The sequence below is a fragment of the Rhinolophus ferrumequinum genome, chromosome 21 (assembly GCF_004115265.2).
Source record: "Rhinolophus ferrumequinum isolate MPI-CBG mRhiFer1 chromosome 21, mRhiFer1_v1.p, whole genome shotgun sequence".
Lineage (NCBI taxonomy): Eukaryota > Metazoa > Chordata > Mammalia > Chiroptera > Rhinolophidae > Rhinolophus > Rhinolophus ferrumequinum.
In genome coordinates, this window is record NC_046304.1 from 42,083,326 (window position 1) to 42,107,648 (window position 24,323).

Below are 24,323 nucleotides of genomic sequence, written 5' to 3' on the forward strand. Positions count from 1 at the left end.
AATAATGTTGAGCACTTATAATTCTTTTGTAATCCTCTAATTGCCATTTAGATCTTTTCTAGTCTATGAAAAGAAAGGAGGATGTTTGTGAATTGTGGCCCGAGAAATTTCAATCTAGTTTGTAATGCAGGGTGTTTCACTGGGTTGGGTCTAGTCCCTGGAAGGATTTCGGAGTGCTCTTACAATTAGCTCCCTAAATGCTGCCCTTTAAAATGTTCCTTTGATTGGTCAATCTATAACATTTCTTATTAGAGCAGAACTATTAGCCTGAGGGGGAAAGTGCTGTAAATAGGCATCTGGAGAGGAGAAGATCCTTTGACAGCAATCAAAAAGCATGGGTTCAAGTACAGTCTCTGCCACTTACCTTAAGCAGTCTCAGTTTTCTCATCTGTAAAATGGTAACAATATCTAACTCTCATCATTGTTTTAAGGATCACAGATGACAAGATATATTATGTACATTATAAAATGCAAAATACTAGGCATATATCCAGGATAGCTTTGAGGATCAAAATTAAGAGTAAAAATCTCTTTCCTGATAAAAATACTTAATAACAAGCATAAATTTTAGGTGGTAATATCATCCTTTCACTTCAGAGGTTACTCAGCATCCTTTATAGCTGTAATCAGCAAATAGAGCTTTGCAGTCCATCTAGCCTCTGTCGAAACCACTTAACTCTGCCTTTGTCGCTCAAAGGCACCCAGAGACAATACAGAAATGAAGGAGCATGGTTGAATTCTCATCAGACGTGATTTATGAAAACTGGTGGAAAGCTGGTTTTGGTGTTGGGCCATAGTTTGCCAACCCCTTCCCTACAATGAAAGGCGCCATTCCCTTTGTTTACCAGGATCCTTTCCTTATAACCAAACACAGCCATGTGGATGGTCAGATAAGAAGAGTAATAATCTGTGTGAGATACTTGGATATCTACAAGTGGATCACCGAAGATATATTTGTCAATAATTTGCCTTAAAGAAACTCATTGAATAACCCCAAGGTTAGTGTTTGCCATGATCTTAAGATACCTGAGCCATAGCTAAGATCCCTAAGAGAAGATGACTCTGTTGCTTCACGCTTTCCCTTTTTTTATGAAGTATTCAAAAATACTGAGCAAACGTACTACCAGCTGGTGAACAGTGTTATAAATTTAGATGCTAACAAATATTTAAGAAAGTGACTCTATTACCATTTATCTCTGACAAAAAGAGATTCCTTTTTGCCTGAGCTATAGTTATAGATACCGAAAAGAAACTTTTCTAGTTATCTGAACCTAAAGTTCTCTTTAAGAATCCATCATCTTAGAATTTAATTATATGGTTTTTTTTGCTATATCCTGCCTGGTAAAGAGCTCTGCCTGTCACTTTTGCAGAGCTCAGTTTAACTAAACTGAAACTCTTTCCTGCCACACCCCACCCAGTAGAAGAAATCAGTAGAGCAAATCCTTGGTACAAGAAAAACTAATATTCCCAAACCTAGCGTCCGTCTCTATATTTCACACTTATTTCCTGTGTATTTACTCCAACCTCACTGGGACTCTCAGTGCTGCTTTGTGGTCCATTTACTGGACCATTTACTTGAAGTTCATTTACCAAGGTCTGTTCTTACTCAGCTCCCTTCCCCATTTCTTTTTCCTCCAGTTCTTAACCAAGTTAATTAACTCAACAAACAGCTTGACTTATGAGTCACTGAAAAAATAAAGCCATGAAGTTTGGCTTCCTTTAATTGCCCTCCTCTTCTCACCAATAAATCAATGTATGTCATCAGCAATTCTTTCGTCCCTTTTTTTTTTCCTCGGGAAGAAGAGATGTCCCTGTTCCTCTTTTTTTCTTGGTGTTATTATGAAATATTTCAAACATAGGGAAGCATAGATAATTGTATTCAACAAATGCTATCATTTTTAACAAGAGTTAAGATTTTTCCAGGTTTGCTATTCAAATCTTTTTCTTTATTTTTAAGAAACAAAAATGTAGCAAATGCAATAGAAGCCCCCTTTTTTCCCTCTCTTACCCCATTTCTCTCCCTTCGCAGGTATTTTCTGCCCTTAAGTTAGCTTGTGTTCTTCTCATCAATAATTTGTACTTTTCCAATATAAATATATATTCATAAACAATATACAAAATTATTTCATGTTTTTTAAACTTGGCATACACAGTATCATACTCTATATATAATACTATGGATAGCTGAGATTTATCTGTAGATCTAGATCAGTGGCTTTTGACTTTGGCTATATAGTGGTCCCCTCTTATCCACAGGGGATACCTTCCAAGCCCCCTAGTGGATCCCCGAAACCACGGGTAGTATTGAGCCCTTCCACTCTGCCCGAGATGTAGAAGCAGCTTCTTCATCAGCAGATGTAGCCTCTCCAGTAATTTTTATATTTTTCAATCCAAACCTCTTCCTAAATCTGTGTAACCATCCCTTACTTGCAATAAATGGCTTGGTGTCGCTCATTTCAGGGGATCCTTTGCTGAAGTCTTCATGCAGGCTCAGTGCTTTCTGGCACAACATATTGCTGTGAGTTGGAACATGTTTTCTGTTCATGTCTTCCACCCACAAATTTAATACCTTTTCCATCTTAACTAAGCGTTTATCACACACTGTGGCCATAACTTTTGTAGTGGAGGTACAAAAGCAAAATTGGCACGGTTTCTTTTTCCTTCACAACTTCTCAGATAGAAGATTCATCCTTACTGTAGATCTTAACAACCTCAGCATACAATTTTTTTTCCTTATTAAGTCAAGAACTTTCACCTTTTGGGGCAGCCAGATAGCTCAGTTGGTTAGAGCACCAGCTCTGAACAACAGGATTGCCAGTTCCATTCCCACATGTGCCAGTGAGCTGCGCCCTCCACAACTAGATTGAAGACAATGAGCTGCCGCTGAGCTTCCGGAGGGGCGGCCGGATGGCTCAGTTGGTTAGAGTGCAAGTTCTCAACAACAAGGTTGCCGGTTCAATTCCCTCATGGGATGGTGGGCTGTGCCCCCTGCAACTAAAGATTAAAACGGCGACTGGACTTGGAGCTGAGCTGCGCCCTCCACAACTAGATTGAAGGACAATGACTTGGAGCTGATGGGCCCTGGAGAAGCACACTGTTCCCCAATATTCCCCAATAAAAAAATTAAATAATAATAATACATTTTTAAAAAAAGAACCTTCACCTTTTCTCGTAAAGAAAGCGCTTTATGGCTTCTCTTTGATGTAGTTGAATTGCCAGCATCAGTACTGTTGTGCTTTGGGGCCATTATTAAGTAAAATAAGGGTCACCTGAGCACAAGCACTGACCAGTCAATCCGATAACCAAGGCAGCTTCTAAAGTGACTAGCAGGCAGGTAGTATAACAGTGTGGGTACACTGGACAGAGGGATGATTCACGTCCCAGCAGGATGGAGCAGGACAACGCGAGATCTCATCATGCTACTCAGAATGGCGTGCAATCTAACACTTATGAATTGTTTACTTCTGGAATTTGTATTTAACATTTTTGGACCGCAATTGATCGCAAGTAACTGAAACCACAGAAAGTGAAACCATGGGTAATCTACTATACATTAGATTATCCTCAGGAGCTGTAAACACTTGCACATATTTCTCAGCCTTACTCCCAGAGCTTAATTAATAGATCGTACTTCTTAGAGCCATTTTACAGAAAATTGAAGATAGAATATAGATCGTTCCCATGTACTCACTCTCACCCTCATTTTCCTCTGTTACTAACATCTTGCACTGGTGTGGGGCATTTGTTGTAATTGATGAACCTATATTAATATATTATTAACTGAAGGCCATAGTATACATTAGGATTCACTGTCGTGTTGTACAGTTCTGTGAACTTTACCAAACACGTAATATCCAATGTCTACCATTACAGTATCATACACAATAGTTTCACTGCCCCGAAAATTCCAAAGCTGTCCAAAGTACTCCTAGATAACTCTGAAGGATTGACAGGAACACCCAGTGAAAAGCAGCTGCAAACTGCTCTCCGGTGCTTCATTCTATCCTAGATCTTGGCCTCGTAATTATTCTCCAACTTATTAGTCCTCCCATGTTCTCAAAAGAGAATGTTTTTTTTTAATTTTATACAGCTTTTCCTAGTTGTCCTTAGCAGGAATGTGTGTCCAAATTACCTAGATCCACCATTATCAGAAGTGGAAGTCCATTCAAGTTCCCTTGAGCAAAAATTATGACCCGGCATTCTGGGAACATCAGCTTTTCTCTAAATCTCTCTGCCCTTCTCATTTAAAATTTTGTTGGTATCCTGAATGACTGAAACTGCCCTGGGTATCACACAGAAGAAAGAGATGATTTACATCCAAGAAAACTAAATCCAGACTTGTAGGCCCTGAGCAGAGAAGTGAGTTCGTGCATCTTTCAGAGAAGCTTAATAACAACATTGCTGATTTGGACATAAATAGAACAACCTTATCCTTTGTCCATTTCAAGGAACAAAGCAAGCAGAAGTAGCTTTAGTTTTTAAAAAAAGAATACCACCCCAGATCCACTTACTAGGTCTCCAATTTCATTGTTAATATCTCCCTGCCCTTGAGAGTTCCTGCTTTAATTCACTTGACCCAGATATTGGCAGAACAGTAAGATGATTGCCAGAGTCTTGCCCTAACAACAGAAAATTTAAAAAACAAATTATTTAAATTATTTAAACTTCGTTTTGAAGAAGCCCACATGAAAGGGGCAAACATTAGCACACGCCGTAGGACCTAGGCCAGTCCTAGGAGAGAAAAGTGGTTGCTGATGGCAGTCAAACGTATGTTGTTGTTTTCCTGCCATGATCGTTGTAGGGCGCATCAGTCAGGGTGAGGCGTGCGAGCTACTGGAATAAACCTGCAGACTCTCAATGCCTTTGTCGCTCGCTTACGACCCAGTACAACTCACTGGGCAGTGTGGTCCATGGAGTGGTGAGTCTCAGAGGGCTCCATGGATCCTCTGCCTGCAGTCAGGAAGAACCGTAGGAAGTGTGGGAAACACGCAGGAGGTGTGGGGCCCAGCCTGGGCAGGGCGTACTACTTCTGCCCATGTTTTATTAGCCAGGATTCAGTCACATGGCCCATAATAACTGTAAAGGAGGCTGGGAAATACGGCTTTCCCAAATGCCCAGGCGGGAGATGAGATGGAGATCGATGATAACATTGCATTATCTATCTCAGGGTATATTTTACTAACTTGAATGTAAGAGATTGGTTCAAGAAGGCTAATAGAAAAAGTGTGGGGGGAAAATTACATCCAGATACAGCAAAACAGAGAGGTATTAAGTAGATTTGTTGCCAGAAACTGATAAGATAGAGACATCTCATTTAGCTTGTTCCCAGGCTTTGTTCCCATATTTTTAGGGTGACACTCTGCTCTCATTTGTTGGTACCCCGCACCTGGCGGCACTAACTTAATACCCGTGTACTTTGTAGCTGGCTACTAATTTAATTGACTCTATTATTTCTTTTTCAGGGTTTGAGTAAAAAGGTTGGCGTATCATCCTCCATTCTCCAAGGTCTCTGGATCTCCTATAGTACAGAAGGTCTTTCCATGGCATTGGCATCTTTGCGAAATCTCTACACTCCAAATATAAAGGTAAATGTGTATAAATTACAGTTAGATTAAAATAGTAACTGAAAAAAATAAAATTAGGAAGACATTTAAGTGGCTATTTAATTGATCTTTGACTTGTCTTTGACTGTCTTATATTGATAATTTAATATACGGGGGGTGCCAAAAAAAAATCTATACACATAACTTTGTATTCATCTTCGTATCAGTACATATTGAGGATTACAGTTTTAATACAACTTTTTTCCTTTCTTAAAATGTGGGGCCTGCCCGGTGGCTCAGGCTGTTAGAGCTCCAGGCTCCTAACTCCGAAGGCTGCCGGTTCGATTCCCACATGGGCCAGTGGGCTCTCAACCACAAGGTTGCCAGTTCAATTCCTCGAGTCCCGAAAGGGATGGTGGGCAGCGCCCCCTGCAACTAAGATTGAACACAGCTCCTTGAGCTGAGCTGCCACTGAGCTCCCAGATGGCTCAGTTGGTTGGAGTGGGTCCTCTCAACCACAAGGTTGCCGGTTTGACTCCCACAAGGGATGGTGGGCTGCGCCCCTGCAACTAGAAAACGGCAACTGGACCTGGAGCTGAGCTGTGCCCCCCACAACTAAGACTGAAAGGACAACACTTGAAGCTGAATGGCACCCTCCACAACTAAGATTGAAAGGACAACAACTTGACTTGGAAAAAAAGTCCTGGAAGTACACACTGTTCCCCAATAAAGTCCTGTTCCCCTTCCCCAATAAAATCTTTAAAAAAAAAAAAGAAAAATGTGTATACATTTTTTTGGCACCCTCTGTATTTTAAATTGTTACCTTTTATTCTGTGAGTTGAAGACCAAACCTATTGACCTTCTACCTTCTGTAGCGGACTCTGATTTATAGGGTCAGTTCCTGCTGCTGCTAGGGAGAAAAATCCATCTTGAGTAGGCTTTGTTTTGATAGGAGCTTTTCTGACCAACAGTTCACTTAGTAGAGACTGAGTTCAGAACTACACTATGGGTGGCATTTGCTCTAGTTACTGAGAGGTTTATGTAAAAGAAACTATTTATATCCCTTTCCAAAGGCAAAGTGTGCAAAAAGGAACAAATGATAATTATAAGACCGAGTAGTTATTAAATGCTACGAGGCACTATTGTGGGGTCCCAGATGACTCCATAGAAGATGACTAAAAGGATGTCACTGATATTTGTCTGAATCTTATTTCTATTTATTTACCTATTTCTAGGTCAGCCGGCTGCTGATTTTGGGAGGTGCCAACATTAATTACCGGACAGAGGTTTTAAATAATGCTCCAATTCTGTGCGTCCAGTCTCATCTTGGTTACACAGAAATGGTGGCCCTACTGTTGGAGTTTGGGGCCAATGTGGACGCCTCTTCTGAAAGCGGCCTGACACCTCTGGGCTATGCCGCCGCCGCAGGCTTCCTGAGTATTGTTGTGCTGCTGTGCAAGAAACGGGCCAAGGTAATGGCTTCCTGGCTCTGCTGCTTTCCTCCCCGCTTTCCTCCCCTCCTGCTGTCGTCTTCCTTATCTCCTGTGTTAACTCATGAGTCTAGGTAGAGCACATCAGGCCCTATTAGGGAGCAGATCAAAGGGAGTACTGGCTCTGCATACATCGCAGTGTTTGTATGCCAGTTCCACACTGCCTCCGGACACAGCCCTAAAACCTTGGAGAGGCACTTAGGAAACTGCATTATCAGCAGCCACAAAAAGCCCCTGCCTAACAACCAAGAAATTCTCCACTGAGCTCAGAGCAAGGAAGGAGTAGAGGAGCAGGGAGACTGCAGTGGGAAGTCTGAACCGAATGGTGCCTGCAGACTCAAAGCCTTTCGTGTGTAGAGAAGACAAGTGAGCCATGGAGATAAGAACAGGGGCCAGACTCCCTCCTCCTGTCCTTGGAGATCGCCACTGTAGAGGTGTGGGGAGAAGATGGTTCTATTAATTCTCAAACTGACCAAAGGTACTCAGAAGTGTTTCCGTTAGTGTATTTTAATTCTCTGAAAATGTTTCTAAAAAATGTGTTTGCTTTGTAGTATCCCAAGAGCCACTGATATAAAAAGAACTCAATTTCAAAAATATTGATAGGAAGAAAAGTGCTGGTCTCAAAAATGGAGGCCTCTAGGGAAAATTGTAGCCTCTTGAAAACAAACTGAGGATTTTGGTGTTTTTGCAATGAAATATATATAAATAATACATACAACCTCATTCTGAAGTGTCCAGTGTTCTTACCAGGGAAGAGAGTAGGACTCTGAGACTCCTCTGGGAACTGGGACTCTCAGTGAAATCCCAGAGCCTTAGATGTTTACTGGGACACAGTGATGGTCCACCTATAATGTCCTGTTCGTTGGAATGAACACCTCGAGAAACAAAGTAACTGGGACTTACTGTTATTATTGCAGTAAATTCACGTTCTAATCTCAGCTGGATCTTTTGTGCTGTCCAGCTATCATTTTATTCATCTCTCATTGTTCCCAGAGCAGATATGTAAATCATTTGTATTCTTCTCAAGTCGCTATCAAACTTCTTTTGCCTTCCTACATTACCAAGATTGAGTTCACCTCAATGTTCCTCTATCTCAAAACTCTATTAATCGTTACCTACACTCACCTTTACTTCTGCCTCAGAGAAGGATGTGTTTACCTTTATTTCCAAAGCAGTTGCCTCCACCTATATTTTTTATGTCATTATGTTGGTTATTCTCTCAGTTTATTTCATTCTTTTTCTAAATTCACACTACCTTCTTCCCCAGTTTCTGCAAACCTTTGAATGTCTCCTCTAATCCAAAAGAGAAATTTTCCTCTCTCCTGCTAACCAGAAGCTACCATCTCATCTCTTCCCTTCCATGTCCACCAAACCTATCCTAAAAGTCATCTCTTCTTGCTGCCTCTGCTTCCTTACTATTCCTTAACTAATTGTAGTCTGGCTTCCGTGAGAGAAAGAGAGGGCAAGTCATTAAAATTCATAAACTTTGGAATCAAACACAACTTGGTCAAAGCCTATATTCATACTTTCTGTGAGGGCTTAGACAAGTCATTTAACCCCTCTCAATCACACTATTTTCATCTAGAAAAATTAATAGGGTCAGTTTGAGAATTAAAATGATAAAGCCTTCTCAAAAAGAAGTCTGTAATCTCATGCAGTGTCTAATAAATAATATCCTTTAAAAGAAAATACCCAACCTGCTGGCATTCAAATCAAGCTACTCTCTCAAAATCACCAACAACTGCCAGTCACCCAGTGAAGTAACTTTTTCTCATTTCTCACTCCTCTAAACCTCTCCATAGTATTGACAGTATTGACTGCAACGCTTCTCAAAACTCATTATACTGTCCTAGTTCTCCTCTTGCCTCTCCAGTTGTTCTTCTGTCTTCCTTCTCTTAATATAACTGTTCACTAAGATGTTGTCCTCTGGTCTTCTTCTCCATCCTCATATTCTGTCCCATGGCTTCGGCCTTAAATTACTGAACAATACTGTCCAGTTATTTTGTAGAATGTCCTTGAATTTCAGTTTGTTTGATACTTTGTCATCAATAGATTGATTTTATATATTTTGATCAAACTCTTTTGTTTATATATTTGATCAAGAATACCACAGAAGTGCTGCCGTGCCCTTTTTCATGCTGCACTTCAGAGGGTGTAAGAGGAAGTTCACGTCTGTCACTCACTTGGTTAAGGTCGTGTCTTCCAGGTGTCTCAGATCTGAAGTTACTGTTTTCCCTTTTTAATTAAGAATTATCTTTCAGGGTTTGAGACTAGGCAATACCTTTTTTCTCATGTTTTGGTCCACTAATTTTAGGATCCATCAGTGATTCTTGCTACAATAATTACTGCTGTGGTGTTTGCCTAATGGTGATTTTCTGTTTCCCTCATTCCTTCAACATTTATTAATTGGAATTCTACTTGTAAGAAAGAGCTGTTTCTTCTCCTTCATGTATTTGTTTATTCAGTTATGTATTTATAGCTCTATGGATTCCTGGGTATTGATTTCATACTATTACTTGTAACCCATTTCCATTATTATTTATTTTGTTGCTCAAATTACCCCACATTTGGCCATTGGAAGCTCCTTCAAGTTGGTTGATGTATCCTTTCAAATCCTCTCCACATTATTTTATGAGCACTTCTGTACTTTCTGGCACCACAAGATGTTCCAAACTCATCTTCTACCTTTTCTATCCCAACCATGGAATTAACCATTTCTCTAAGAAACCAAAGTTCCTTTTATTTGTCCCCTTAGTTCTGAGCATGAAAATTTTCAGTGACTCTCCATTACCTACTGATTAAAATTCAGACCACTTAGCCTGGCATTCAAAAATATCCATGCTCTGGTCCCAAAAGACCCTCTCAACTTTGTAGTTTAAACGTCCCCTTCATGTATCCTACCCCTACAAAAATCTAGAATTAATCATTTCCTATCTCAGCGAATTGAGATAGACCTTTTCTTAATCCATTTGGACTGCTATAACAAAATACCATAGATTGAGTGGCTTATAAACAATATTTATTTCTCACAGTTCTAGAGGCTAAGTCCCAAGATTATGGCGCCAGCAGATTTGGTATCTGGTAAGAGCTTCCTCATTCACAGGTGGCACCTTCTCACTGTGTCCTCACATGGTGGAAGGGGACAAGCAAGCTCTCTGGGCCCCCATATAAGGACACTAATCCCAGTCAGGAGGGCTCTGCCCTCACGACCTAATCACTTCCCAAAGGCCCCACCTCCTAATGCCATCACTTTGGGGATTAGAATTCCAGCATAATTTTGAGGGGACTATAGCACCTTTCCCTCTGAATTCATTCCTGATTCTAATTGGGAATTCTCTGACATTCTGTTGCATTTTTACTTTCCTTATGGCATTTATTATATACTCCTTTGTTGGACCGGCTTTTGTCATAGCCATTGCAGCTCCCCTACCTTGTTCAAAAGTCCTTGAGCACAGAATCTATATTTTATTATCTCAGTCACCTTTTTTTAATCCTGTGTGGTACCTTGCACATAGTAGGCATTCAGTAACATTTGTTAAACAAGTGGCTAAGTGGACCTAAAGCTGGGGAGAATCATAGAGGGGGGTTCTGTTTCAAGTGCTCTAACTGCCGCTGGAAGATAACCTACTTACGTGCCAGAAAAGACTCCTCTTCTGCTGAGCCTTGTAGCTGGGGGCTTTCTGGTAGATTGATCTTAATCAGGCTCTTCTTTCAGCCTAAACTTGTAACCAGTACTGCACTTGTAAAAACTGCTATTGGAACTTAGTCTAGCATTAAGCTCCAAGTGCCTCTAGCCATTTTGGCCAGATCTTTTGAGATTCTGCCCTCCCATTGGAAGAGAGGAGCAGCCTTTGCCAAAGTTTGGTGGTCAAAAGTGTGATTCATGATATGAGATACTTTGCTTCTTTAGAAGACCAAAAAAATTTGAACTTCAAAATGTTTTTCTTTCCTTTCATGATTTTAAAGACAGTTTTTTTACACCAAGAGAATTACAAGTCTTTCAAATCTTGGTCAGAAAAAAACTAAGGACAAAGGAGAATGTACCTCAGGAAAACAAAGCTGGAGCTGGAGCTGGGAGTTTTGTGTTTTGGTTTCTTTTAATGTGAAGACAGAAGTCTGACCTTCTGAAATGGGGTTCTCCCCAGAGAGGTATCTACCAGGTTTGTAGCTCAGTGGTGATCTAGCCTGAGTAGGAGACTATCTTCTAAATTTTCTCAGAGGTTGGTTCAGGGAATGGGAAAGGATGAACCTTGGTAGTCCAGCCATGTGCAGCTAGCTGATGTGACTACACTGGGAATACAGCCCAAGTCTTTGTTCATAGATTTCTCTGTCCCCTTCCCGCAGGTGGATCACTTGGATAAGAATGGGCAGTGTGCTTTGGTCCATGCTGCACTCCGAGGTCATCTGGAAGTCGTCAAGTTTTTGATTCAATGTGACTGGACAATGGCTGGCCAGCAGCAAGGGGTGTTTAAGAAGAGCCACGCCATCCAACAGGCCCTCATTGCTGCAGCCAGCATGGGTTACACTGAGGTAAGAAAGCGGGTGGTATGGTTTTGGGGGTTGGGGTTGCAATTCAATCATGATTTGATAAATGGAATTGTACCCCAGTTTACTAATAACTCTTTTACCAATAATTTTATTGTCATTAAATCTGGTATGTGATCTAATGTTCAACTACTTCTCACCCTCATGCTAATTATATGCATCAAACTAGAACCTCTTTCAGCTTTAGCACTAAATCAAATCCTGATTTGCAATGTTTCCAGGGTGTAAATACTCCCACCCTGGCTGATTTCAAGCCACCACTGTGACATCACTGAATACGAAGTTGTGAAGGGATGTACAGTAGCACACCATTATGTAACATTTCCATCATACAGACACAATAAATATAAATAATATCAAGAGCATAGATAATAGTAAAATGTAGTTAAATACTTAGGAAGTTACGAGATTTTATCTTTTAACTTTTGTTTTAAGTATAATTTGTTTCATTGTTCTTTAATTTCTAATAAACATCTTTGTTTAACAACCGTCTTGCAAAATCCCTAAAAATTTAATGATCAGCTTTCGTGGGCCAGTCCAAGTCAGCTCACCTCTCACTGAAGCATGAGAGGCTGCAGGGACACAGCTCCCCTGTCGACTGAACTGATAGGTCACCAAGGGAATGTTAAGTAAAACTGGGATTTTTGTCATCTGCGGGGGTTTTGTTAACTCTCTCTCCAAATTCCTGGAAACGGAGCTATGACTTCGCTTTGTTGTGAGCAGCCATTCTCCCTTTATTGTCTGCGAAACAGTTCTTGTCACTCCTGAGAGGAAAAGGACGTAATTGCTCTGCTCTGAAGAAACACACGCCCTAAGTTTTCTCCATGTTTGTTTTCTGGTTTTTGTTTATTGAGTGTTTTTTTTTTCTGTTTCTTTATTGGTATTTTTATTGGGAGGATGAAAGATTGTTTCTTTAATTTAATTATGAGAACTATGTAATTTTTTCAATCACATGCTATATAAGTGAATTATGTCCAAGAGAAACATGTAAGCTGTACCGGAGCAAATGCTCATGGCAGCTTTGGGTTTCTTCGCTAGGAACAGGCAGTTCAGATTCCTTTCGTGTGCAAGAGACTTCGTAACAGTTGGATCATCCATGTTTCTTCCAAACCTCACAGGCTAGTGTCAGTAACATAGTGTTCCACATGAAGCTTGAGCTGACACAACTTCTTGTTTCAGATTGTCTCCTACCTACTTGATCTTCCAGAAAAAGATGAAGAGGAAGTGGAGCGAGCACAGATCAACAGCTTTGACAGTCTCTGGGGAGAGACAGGTACTTGTCACAGACATCACTCTCTTCTCTCATAAATGTGTTGTGTTTGTGGGGAGATACTGTCTGCATCTCCCACCTTGATTTTTTCTCTGGCATACCTTAGGCATCTCTGATGGCTTTTGTAGTGGAGACCAGTTCAGCCAAAGGGAAAAGTCAAGCAATTTCCTTCTTTCAATCCTCTTTCCCTTTGGATTCTCCGTATCATTAGCACCGGAGTCTTCTTTCAAACAAAACTTTCCCCCGTTCTTGTTCCTAAATATTTTCAAAAGACTGAAAGTTTCCTTACAGTATGCCAAACCAGAGCAGAAAATAGTTGTGGTTTCTCTCTCTCTCTCTCTCTCTCTCTCTCTCTCTCTCTCTCTCTCTCTCGATCCCTACAGCAGTTAGGAATAAATATTTTTCCTATCAAAATAACTCTCTTCACCTATCGTTGTAAACTAGCAGGTTAAATTTTTAGCTACATCTCTGACTTAACCAAGTGTTATGGCAAAGTAGTATCTGACACATTATGAGTAAAACTGCTATCTGGATGCAGATAAAGGTGCCACCCTATAAAGCTCAGCCCCACGCAATCCCGTGTGGTCAGCAGCATAGCGATATCTATACTGCGTGGTACGTACGACACAAACAGAAGCCTCGTCCTTGTGACCTTTGCAGGACATGATTGTTGTCTTTCTCCCAAGTCTAAACTGGAATATCTGGAGAAACATTAGTAACCTTTTTTGTTTTTTTTAATGAAACCAGGGCAATGAAAACTGTAGAGACACCACAGATATGTGTCATGTTTGCCAGGAGAAGTAGACCAATATTGAGATGGCCAGTTTAAGGAGAATATTTTACCAAACAAGAAGGGTATGTGTTTTGGTTAGGGCCTGAGTGTTATTTTTTTTAAAAAAGAAAAGACACTTGAATTAATTTAAAATTTAAAATTACCTATTGAATTGTGATGTTTCCACCCATGGCAGAAATCTTATATAAGGTGCATGGCTTCTTTAACATCACGTAGAATGGTCCAAAGCCCAGGAATTTGCTTCTCAAACAATCCCTCCCTCTGTACGAGACAAAGGGAGCAGATGCCAGGCAGCTGCAGCTTAAGAGCCTGTGACAGATTAAAGGAAAATGTGCAGCTGGGAACAGCTGCTGTCTCTGGGATCCCGCCCTGAGGAAGCCAGAGGACAGGCTGAGGGGAAGAGACCGGCCAGGGCGTCAGCAGTTCTGGAGTGTGCATATTGTGACCCAGCGCTGCAGGAGCGACATGTTGGTTTACCTGTCCTATCATCACAACACTGCCATAGCCCCCAGCAGACCCCTGGTGTCAGGCTATCCACCTGTGACCACTGGGGAAGGCAAAAAAAAAAACACGTAGTGGCCCAATGGCGATAATGGATAGAAATTACGAGATTAACATAGTGATAATAGCAAACACGTTCTAGTGCTGTACTTGAAAGAATTCCCTAAGAATGTTCAAGAAGGGTGTGAACTAAGTGAAGACTTATTTTTATTGATATGAATTTCTCATTAGAATAAAACTTTATGGTCTCAGGACTTTTAAAACATTTCATGCTTTAAAGCTTGCCATAAACTTTCTTGCACTCTCTTACGTATATATCATATCTCAAGATTATTTAAAAAATCAAAGCTTTGTGTCACTTTGCTAATCAGAATTGTGTTGTTGAACTTGATATTTATATGAAATAATGTCAGCATTATAAACAAAATGTTATTTAAATATAAGTTAGAATGAAATGTATTGGTAGTATGATTTATAGATCTATAAAAAGTTATTTGACCACAGAAACATTTCTGGGAAATAATGTCATTGCTATGTAAAAATTTTCCAACAACTCACCACTAGTGTGTTACAATAGACTGGGCGTTGCTTTTCTATCAATAGTAATGGATTTATTACTAAGTATACATGTTCCTTTCTAACCTATAGCACATAACCATTTAAAATTTATGACCCACAGAATTGTGACATTTCCTCCAATGGCAAAATCTTATGTATGTTTTCCTTATATAGGGAATGAAGGTCTATGACCCGCAGCCAACTGGTTGAGGTCTCATATCTGCAACCCTGACCTATTGAATCTAAGACACCACTAACTCCAAGAAACTGTATAACCATTATATTATGTGCCACTACAAAAGAATTAAAAATCTGCCTATTAAGCTGACACAATTCTTTATTATAACATCAATTGCAAGATGTATTCCAATATTAGAAATGTTAAAATGTGAAGGAAAAAGAGTATACCTTAGAATCAATGAAATATATCTTAGCATATAATGAAATAGTAATTGAGATGTAATTTTTACATATCAGATTTTCTAAAAGCAGGTCACAGGAATATCCTGGTTGCTTTTGTCCCCTTTTTGCAGCCTCTTTATCTTTCCAGATAGCAGCTTTCTACATTCAGCTTTTACCATCTGGCTGACCCCCTCCCATCCCACAGGGTTTTCACAGACTTCTCATGGAACAACACAGAAAAAAAGCAATTGAGGTGGCATGATTGTTCACTACTCCCTTCTCTCTTTTGTCTGACGGGCGTAGGCTAGGATGACCGTTAAAAGCTAGCAACTCTGGAGGGCCTGAGCCATCCAATAGCCCAAAAGAAGCGCGAGTTTGCAAAGTAAACAAGATACTCTAAATTCATGCCCTCATCATCCTTTGCCTGTTTTTATAATTACCTCTTAGCTGATCTTCTTGTCTCTAGCCTCACTCTTTTGTGATTCATCTCCCAGACTTCAGCCAAAGTGATCTTTCTAAGCCACAATCTGTTCATGTCACTTCTCTGCTTACCACCCTTCCATGACCACCTGTAGCATGAAGTTACTTAACGTATCATGAAGAGACCAGTGATGCTTTCTAGCCTTACTTATTACCTGTCTTCTCCAGTAACCCCAATAACACTACACACGCTGTTTCCCACCTCTCTGCCTTCATACATGCTCGCTCTCTGCCTAGCATGCCTCCCCCTTGCCCTTGCATGCCTGTAAGTCTCCTGTTTCTCTTTCAGCATCTAGCTCAGATTGTCATCTCTTCCTGGAGACCTTCTCACATACTTCTTCCTCTGTGTCCCCTCCATACAGCCAGCGTCCATGGACTTGTCTCTGCTGTGCATATCACGCTGGGTAGTAATGTATTTGTTTGTTTGTCTGTTATCCTTACCTCAACCATGAGTTCCCTGACAGCAGAGACAGTATCTGACAAATAGCTCAATAAAGGTTTGATTAATGTTGTTTTGGATCCTAGCAGTGATCAGTGTATATCTTTCCAACCACCTCCCTCTCTTTGGTCTTACATGACCTGTCTGCTGTACTCTTTCAAGGTTGAAAGTAGATAAACAAAAAGAACCATTTGCTTCACTGCATTGTATTAAGTGTCAGCACCCCATCCAAGCAGACTCTGGCTCTTTCCCCAACTGTAAGCCGCATCCTGTCTGCCTCTTCAAACTCCTTAGATGTTTCCATTTGGGAAAAAAGGACCATTTATGTCATATAATGTCATCAGACGCTGACAGGCTAGGGAACAAATTCTGTTACTGGTCTCTCAGGAGGAGATTTGGCTCCAAACTGGTGTGTTTGCTCTAAGAATTTGTTGTTTTACAGAACTGGCTTTACCTTCATCTTCATTTTTTCAAAAAGTTTTAACAGTTTTTGATAAGACTTTTGTAAAATCCAGCCAAAGCAACTCCTTGCGCTTGGATTTAAAAAAGCACAGGCCCCATTTTACAGAGTTGTGTTGTTCTGAGATGAAATTGGCCAGCTGTGTTAATGACCATGTGCAGCTATCAGCTGGAGATCCTGCCAAATTACCTCATAACCTAAGCAACAGAGCAGATACAACAAAGAAAAAGGCCAAGTGGAACATTCCCTCTCATATAAATGTGTTACCCGGTGGGCCAGCCAGAGCAACACAGCTCCGGGTTAGAGTGAACAGTGTAAGTTTAGCTTTCAAGGTGGGCACTGGCTGTGCACGTTCTACTGTGTTCTGCCCTATGTTGTCTCGGCATCATTGCTAAGAGACTTGATTCTGAAATATCGTCGGTGTTTTCTCCAAGGCACTATACATTATTTTGTGTAAAAGAATGTATTTGCCCCGCCCCCCCATACATGGGACATTAAAACGGAAGTTTGCTACAACCCTGTTACCTAGTAGCTACTTTAAATGGGATTAGAACATGGGAGTTAGAAATTTTCCACATCATTTGTTTTGTGTACCAACAGGGCGTGGTATGGTTCCTAACAAGTATCTAGCCCAGTCAAGTTTCCCCAACCCCAGCTTAACTGAGATAGAATTGACATATATAACATTGTATAAGTTTAAGATGGACAATGTGATGATTTCCAGTCAAGTTCTCAAACTGCCCTTGTGTTTTTTATCCTGAACTATTAGAAATATAAACTTGAGAAAGAGGGAAGATCACTTTGATTTAAAGAATAAAAGGCAACTGCTCACTTTGGCGCACATATAGTAAAATTGGAACAACACAGAGAAGATCAGCATGGCCCCTGCAAATTCGTGAACCGTTCCATATTTTTTTAATTAAAAAAAAAACAAAAGAATAAAGACAAAAACTTCTTTGTCAAGTAAATAATCAGACCAATCAATACCTGTAGTCATCAATTCAGGGCTTGAGAACTTGGAAATGACCCTCACCCAGACAGGACCAAGCCTCTTCCCTTCTGTGATACCAACATTTACAAACTGAAATGGTACCTGTCAAATGTTATCTTTTTCTGATTTGTCATTGGAGTAGGTGGCCATAATAAAGGAAGGACCTGCTGACTACTACAATCTATTTTCCAAGTCAATTTGGAACAAAGTTCTCTATCTTTCTTCAAAAGTATAACTTGCCATCTTCTAACAATGTTTACCATCCTCCCTACCCTCAACCATTCTTTTAAACACTAAACCTGTGTGTTTGCTATCTCCTGGTTAAATGAGACAAAAATATATGTGTTCAAATATAGACTTAGTAGAAAATACATCTCAGATTCTGCTTGCTACTATTGGAATAGTACTCAGAGGATGAAATAGGCACTTACAGAATCTCTGCTGTATCAAAGATAAGAAACAATGGACAACAGCATGGAAAGAATGTTCAAATGTCTTCCTGCTGTGTCCTATATACTCACCATAGCAATTTTTTATCTGTGACTCCATTATTTTATATATTCAGAAGAGCCTTTGTCACTCCTCTCATCTTTAGGACAGTTCTGATCCTCATATAAAAATGATGGCAGATATACTAGAAACTTTTGTCTCAACTAATGGAGAAAAAAAATAAAAACTGACCCAAGGCCCTTCCACTGCGATTTCTGACTTTGGTTTTTTAAATTTAAGATTGACCAGTGGTGGTTCCTGGCTAATTCTCAAATAGACCTCACTCTGCAAAGGCCCTTCTCTCTCCATTCTACCCACATACATAGACCAGTAGAAGGACTGTAGGTAGGAAGCAGTACCCAAAAAAAATGTCAAAAGCAGCGAAGGCAAGTTGGGCAGGAAGAATGAAACCAAGTAAATTTGATCAAAGGTGATTTTTTCCAATAAATTTATAAGCCCATTTCAATGTAGTTTTATTATTTTTTTAAAAAAATTTCCTTCATGTCAAAAGTAGCTAAAATTGTTATTCTTGGAGGTAAAGTAGCAGTTATATTAAACACGTATACTGCTGTGCTTAACACAAAGTGCTAGAGAGAGCAAGAACCACCTGTCTTCAGTCTGCGTTCTCTGCCCTTAGCCCTGACAGCTGCAGCCGGAAGGGGCAAACTGGAGGTGTGTCGTCTGCTCTTGGAACAAGGGGCGGCAGTGGCCCAGCCCAACCGCCGAGGGGCAGTGCCCCTATTCAGCACTGTTCGCCAAGGCCACTGGCAGGTAAGCAGGGTAGCCACTTCCAGTCCCATGTGCAAGGGTGAGTTCTAAGTGGGAATTTCTGATACAGAAAGAAAAAGAAATCACAAAGTTTGGGTTACTCAGCAGTCATTGAGTTTGAGGACTTGGGCATTTGTTATTAATAATCTAGTTAATTGAGAATATGTCAAAAATTCAAAGTCGTCATTATGCTTTAGATTGTATAGAGGAACTAGTTCTTTTGGCCTGGTCATGGAGTGATGTCCTTCCAGAGAACATTTCACAGTATCCACAGGTTCTTGGGAAGGTTCATATCTCAACAGATCCCTGCTAACCACTTACTTGCAGGTGTCTCTGACTTGCTAAAAGAAAAGGTGGTGTATATAAATTCTAGCTATGTGATCTTTCCAGATGTCTGGCTTCTGGATAAGTGCTAATTTATACACTTAGGATGGAAAAGAAAGCATATTCATAATAATCTTTCAAAGTATTTGAGTAGGAAAAAAGTCTCTAGAAGCCAAAAAGTGCTAATGACTTATCAGAGGCACATTTTTGTATTCAGTTGAGTCGTAAATATTCACTGCAGGCAGGTTTGCAACTCCCAGAGGTCAATAAAATGGCACTGACATAAGTAGTGACTTGTATTGGAGCTTCAGTTACGGGCTTGTTTAGTCTACATCTTGGCCTTTGTTATCGTAAATTCTTTTTTACTCAGTGGCTGAGTCAAACATTCAGAATTGAATTCCTTTCACTTGGCTGTCCCTAAGAGAGTCAGAGATCAAACCACATGAGTGGAAAATTACGTGTAGAAGTGACCTACCTGTATAGCAGTGGGAGTTCACACAGTGGAGGGGACAGCATGCATGCGTCTGCTCAGCAGCTCTTCCTGGATAATTGGTCCCCCTTTCTCTGCACTTGCAGATTGTTGACCTTTTACTCACCCATGGAGCTGACGTCAACATGGCAGACAAGCAGGGCCGCACTCCCCTGATGATGGCTGCCTCCGAAGGCCATCTAGGGACTGTGGACTTTCTACTTGCACAAGGTCAGTCCTGGGATGCCAGAGCTGGATGGTCAGTGCCCGTAATAATGCAAAGAACTCATAACTTCCAGTGATGGATTTCAAGAAGTGTTACGAATAGATATTATTAACCCAGTTGGTTAGAAAATAAATGTCCATCTCCTCTCTTCCTATACGCAGTGGGACCCTTCTAACACTGACATTCTCCATTTCCTTATGGCTTGAAGGATCTTTAGTACCCTAATCAAATTAACATTGAAAACTCTTCAATTTAAATCAGTAAGCTCCAAACTTTAATTTTTACTGTACAGTCAATAAATTTTCATCTTCCAGGGATTGTATTTTGACTTTAACTTCATCGATTCTTTTGTAAGCCCTCACAACTAATGTTTTTCTTGTATCCAAAGGAGGCAAATGGAGGTTAAGACTATTCCTGACAATGGGACCCTATTTAAGAAATCGGGATATTATTCTCCTCTTGTTGTAATAAGTTCCTTTTGACATTTATTAACATGCACATATTACTGGTGAGTGAGAAATAAGTTAAAGGACACATACCACCGTCAAAACATCCCAGGCTCCTTTTGATTGCTGTGACCTCAGTCACCTGTGCAAAACAGCGATGAGTGACGGATGTCTCTTGTGGAAAAGCTCACGTCTCCGGTGACTCTACAGCACCATCTAGTGGAGCTTGAGCACTTACATGATTGTGACTGCCCTTAATGACGTCATTCCAATTAGCTTCCCCTATTAGTAAACTGGGCATAAACATCTATAATTATATCCAAGAAATTATATTCAAGAAAACCAACCTCCTGAAGAATCATGCCCAGGCTGAAACTACTGAGGATAGTTGAGTTAAGAAAAAGATGCGGTTTCTTCTAAGATGTCAGAGTACAGCTTAGTCAGAGACTTATATTGGATCTTTAGCTGTACCTTCCAAAGACAATATGCTTCCACGACCTCAGACTCACAAGGTTGAGCCCGAATCAGAGAACTGCGCTCCCAATGTGCAAAGCGGTTCTTGCTTCCCCAGTACAAGCCACCAAACAAGTCTGGTTTCATGATGTCTCTCCTCATTTCTGTTATGAGGGGGCTGGGAAGGAAGAGGGATGTGCCTAGATTCCCAGGATAAGATGTGGCAGGAGTGAATGTTCCAGAACAACCCGAGTCTACTGGAAAAGGCAGGGCCTGTTCAGCCACTGATAACCTTTAGATAGCTGCATAGTGTCTGCCACATGCCAGTAGAAGCTCATCAGGCACACATTCCAGGGAGTTCTTCTCTCTTACCACTGCAGGCATTCTGTCTTTGTACAATTTCATTTCTTCACATTTAAATCAGAAACTTTCACTAAATCAACAAATTCTACAAACGTTATTTAGCCTGCATTATTTGTAGAACACTATGATAGGAACTGTGAGTGATTTTTTTTAATTAATATATTAATACTATAATCTGTGCCCTCAAAGGGTCTATAATCTGCCAAGGAAGGAATGAAACAAAGATAAATAGCTGCCTTAAAAAGCAGAGGATCCCAAGTACTCTAATAAAGGTATCTGAGTTAGAATAGAACAGACTCTAAAATTTGAATAGGAAAAATGTTTATTTAGGGAGAGGAAGTAATGTAATTGAAAGATGAAGGAAGAGGGACAGGGCACAACAGATCTGAGGAAACACGCAACTTGTCCAGCGAATTACATGAGGACTATTGGGAAATAAAATGGGAAACAGATATGGAAAGAAATTAAAAAGGAACAGATTGAAAGGGTTTGGACTTAATTCTAAAGGCATTGGGGAGCCCTTCAAGATTTTTAAAATTGGGAATTGATGCCAGAGTTGTGCTTTAAAAAAAAAAAAATCACTCTGGCAGTAGTGTGAATAGTAGACTTCATGAAGTAGTAATAGTGGACCAGGGGATCAATTAGGAAGCCATTGCAGCAGAATAGATGAGAGATAATAAGGCCCTAATCCAGGTGCAGTAGCTGTTAGAATAGAACAGAAGGGCCAAGTGCAGAACAGATCTTGGATGAGTCAAGATTGATTGCATAAAGGAAATAAGAGATGACTTGAAGATAACTGCCAAGTTTTCAGATGGGTGTTTGGGAGAACTGTGATTCCATTAACTACAAGGGAAGAAGAGGAGGAAAATTACAAATTGAATTATGGAAGTAAATTAAATATATAAGTTTATTTTATATGTATCTCCTTTTAATTTCTTAAATTCCAACTTTCCTTGTAGTTGGAAAATCAACTTATCTGTAATGTACATGCAGAACCTTCTTGTCCTTTTTCCACTGCTGGAGGCTCTGTCCAGGGAATCTATAGAGATGTTGTTTCTGAGAAAAATCCCTTGGATCCTGTCCCATATTCGAAGTCATTCCATGTTAGAGTCGATGTTTTAATTGCAGACTATGCCATTATGAAAAGATAACCCAGTACATAAATGGTACTTTCCAGCCCTTCATCCTGCTCTGGGAAGCCCTGAGGTCTGGTTATCTGACCTCTAGAGATACACAGGTGATAGGCCAGATAACTGCTGAGTAGACCCTGAGCTGGCTGTGGCAGGTCCTAAGCTTGATCTGACATCTGAATCCTGTCCTGCTGAAGAGGCAGCCTGGAAAGTGTTCTGTGTGATCTCTAATTTAGTAAGTACGACATGCCAACTGTGTAAAAAGAATTATCTTAGGTGCTCTTCAAAACTAGCAAGGAAATGATAGGCTCTTTGCCATCTAGTAGCTTCCAATCTAGGTAAGAACCAATTGTTTATTGAATTTTAGACTAATTACAAAACAGTGTGTCAGGTATGCTTCATCTTTCCAGATGAAAAATAGAGATTTTGAAGGCAGATACAGAATATAAAAGGAGCTAAGAGTGAGTTATTGAAGACTGAACTCTGAATTTCCTTTGTGACCTGGGCTCAGTCTCTTCCCATGAGTCCATTTCCCCCCACAGTCCAGTGATGGGGAAAGTTTCCCGGCTCTATCATCAATGATAAACATGTACTGACCTCTTGTATGAGATTCTCTCAAGGAGTTTATACTATTGTAAATGGAAGGCTTTTGCTGAGTTCAGAAAACATTCATTGAGCATTTATTACATACAAGTAGGATACATTTAAAAAGATTAATAATAGACAAAGGTAACTTAACAGTTTTATTGAAAGATAACTCACATACCAGAAACAGAAGCTGTGCTTCAGCAGAGTGTGCACCTTAATTAAGCACCAGCTTTCCCTTCTGCTGTGAACTTTCATGTTTCCTCAGCCCTGTGTTACACTTGCTCTTGTAGGTGCCTCCATTGCTCTGATGGACAAAGAAGGATTGACAGCCCTCAGCTGGGCTTGTTTGAAGGGTCATCTCTCCGTAGTACGTTCTCTGGTGGATAACGGAGCTGCCACAGACCACGCTGACAAGAATGGCCGCACCCCACTGGATCTGGCAGCTTTCTATGGTGATGCTGAGGTGGTGAGTATCTTTAAACAAAAGTCTGAGGGTTGTAGGGATAGGGAAGGTTCTCCATCCATAATGTCTGGCGTTGAGGGTAGAGTAACTGGTTGATGAGTCCTGATATAAAGTTCCTGGATCTGTACTTGCTAGAGAACAGGACTATGCAAAACACGATGAAAGACCAAGAATGCAAGTATGGCCTGAACACCCTGGCTACGCAGCCTGGTTCACACCAGCAGTTGAATAAGGGCAGGCAGCAGGCAGAGCCCTGAGGAGCAGTGCTGTGCCATTGCACCTGTGTTAACGGCTCTGCTTGCTCCACGTCCTAGGTCCAGTTCCTGGTGGATCATGGCGCCATGATCGAGCATGTCGACTACAGCGGAATGCGCCCTTTGGACAGGGCAGTGGGGTGCCGAAACACTTCTGTTGTTGTCACTCTTCTGAAGAAAGGAGCCAAGATAGGTAGGAGAAAAGGAAGAAGGTGCTGGCCATCTGTGCCCAGGGGCCAGACTGGTCCTTTGGTCTGGCTGCCCTGGGTGTTTGGTTTGAGTGTGTATAGTTTCCCCTCTGCCCTGGCTCAAATATTGTCCAAGTGAACAGGAAGGCTCTTGGCCCAGAGAAAGCCATCTGAGCCATGGTCTACACTACCCCGTGTCCAAAATCACATGGTTGTCTGCCGTGCCCCCAAGTAGCCTTAGCCAGAAGGCTGTTCTGCCCTGAAGCACATCTCGGTGCTAACGCATCTGTACCAGCCCCACCCTATGAGCATCCTGGATCCCTGCACGGCCATGAGCCTTTGCTTCCCCTTGCTCTGCGTGTGCTTCAAACTCAAGCCCCTGCTGCTGCTGCCCCATCCGCTCCCCCATTCCACAGACCTATATAGACAAGGGTTGGCTGATATGCTGGCTTTTTTGCTGCCTGCCTCTCACTGCTGCTTTTTCCTTCTTTTTTTTTTTTCCCACCTTCATCCATTTTTTTTTTTCCTCTCCTACAACTTTTTGTTTTCTCCTTTCTTTGAAGGTTGTCAGACGTTACCGAGTCGCCCACGAGGTATATTTCACCGCTGTCAGCATCAGGCGTGGTCTGATGGCTTGGTCAGCTTTGCCTTCTCCTCTTTGATTTAGCCTGCATGAGTTCCCTACACCTC

The 24,323-nt window shown here is 40.9% G+C and overlaps 1 protein-coding gene and 1 pseudogene across 11 annotated transcripts in view; both read left to right on the forward strand.

Annotated features, from left to right (window-relative positions):
• TANC2 (tetratricopeptide repeat, ankyrin repeat and coiled-coil containing 2) overlaps window positions 1–24,323 on the forward strand; it is a 283,842-nt gene that overhangs the window by 243,153 nt on the left and 16,366 nt on the right. For 8 of the 11 annotated variants that reach the window (XR_004421261.1, XM_033089675.1, XM_033089678.1 and 5 more), the window contains 9 exons: window positions 5,463–5,585; window positions 6,779–7,015; window positions 11,378–11,563; window positions 12,758–12,851; window positions 18,599–18,732; window positions 19,630–19,753; window positions 23,019–23,194; window positions 23,506–23,638; window positions 24,197–24,226. Coding sequence is in view for 10 of the 11 variants with exons in the window: in XM_033089675.1 (XP_032945566.1) it covers window positions 5,463–5,585; window positions 6,779–7,015; window positions 11,378–11,563; window positions 12,758–12,851; window positions 18,599–18,732; window positions 19,630–19,753; window positions 23,019–23,194; window positions 23,506–23,638; window positions 24,197–24,226 (1,237 nt within the window). In the remaining variant the exon portion in view is untranslated. The remainder of the gene's footprint in view (window positions 1–5,462; window positions 5,586–6,778; window positions 7,016–11,377; window positions 11,564–12,757; window positions 12,852–18,598; window positions 18,733–19,629; window positions 19,754–23,018; window positions 23,195–23,505; window positions 23,639–24,196; window positions 24,227–24,323) is intronic. The other 3 variants (XM_033089676.1, XM_033089680.1, XM_033089683.1) reach the window with 1 other exon arrangement.
• On the forward strand, window positions 17,308–17,396 carry LOC117014182 (uncharacterized; annotated as a pseudogene).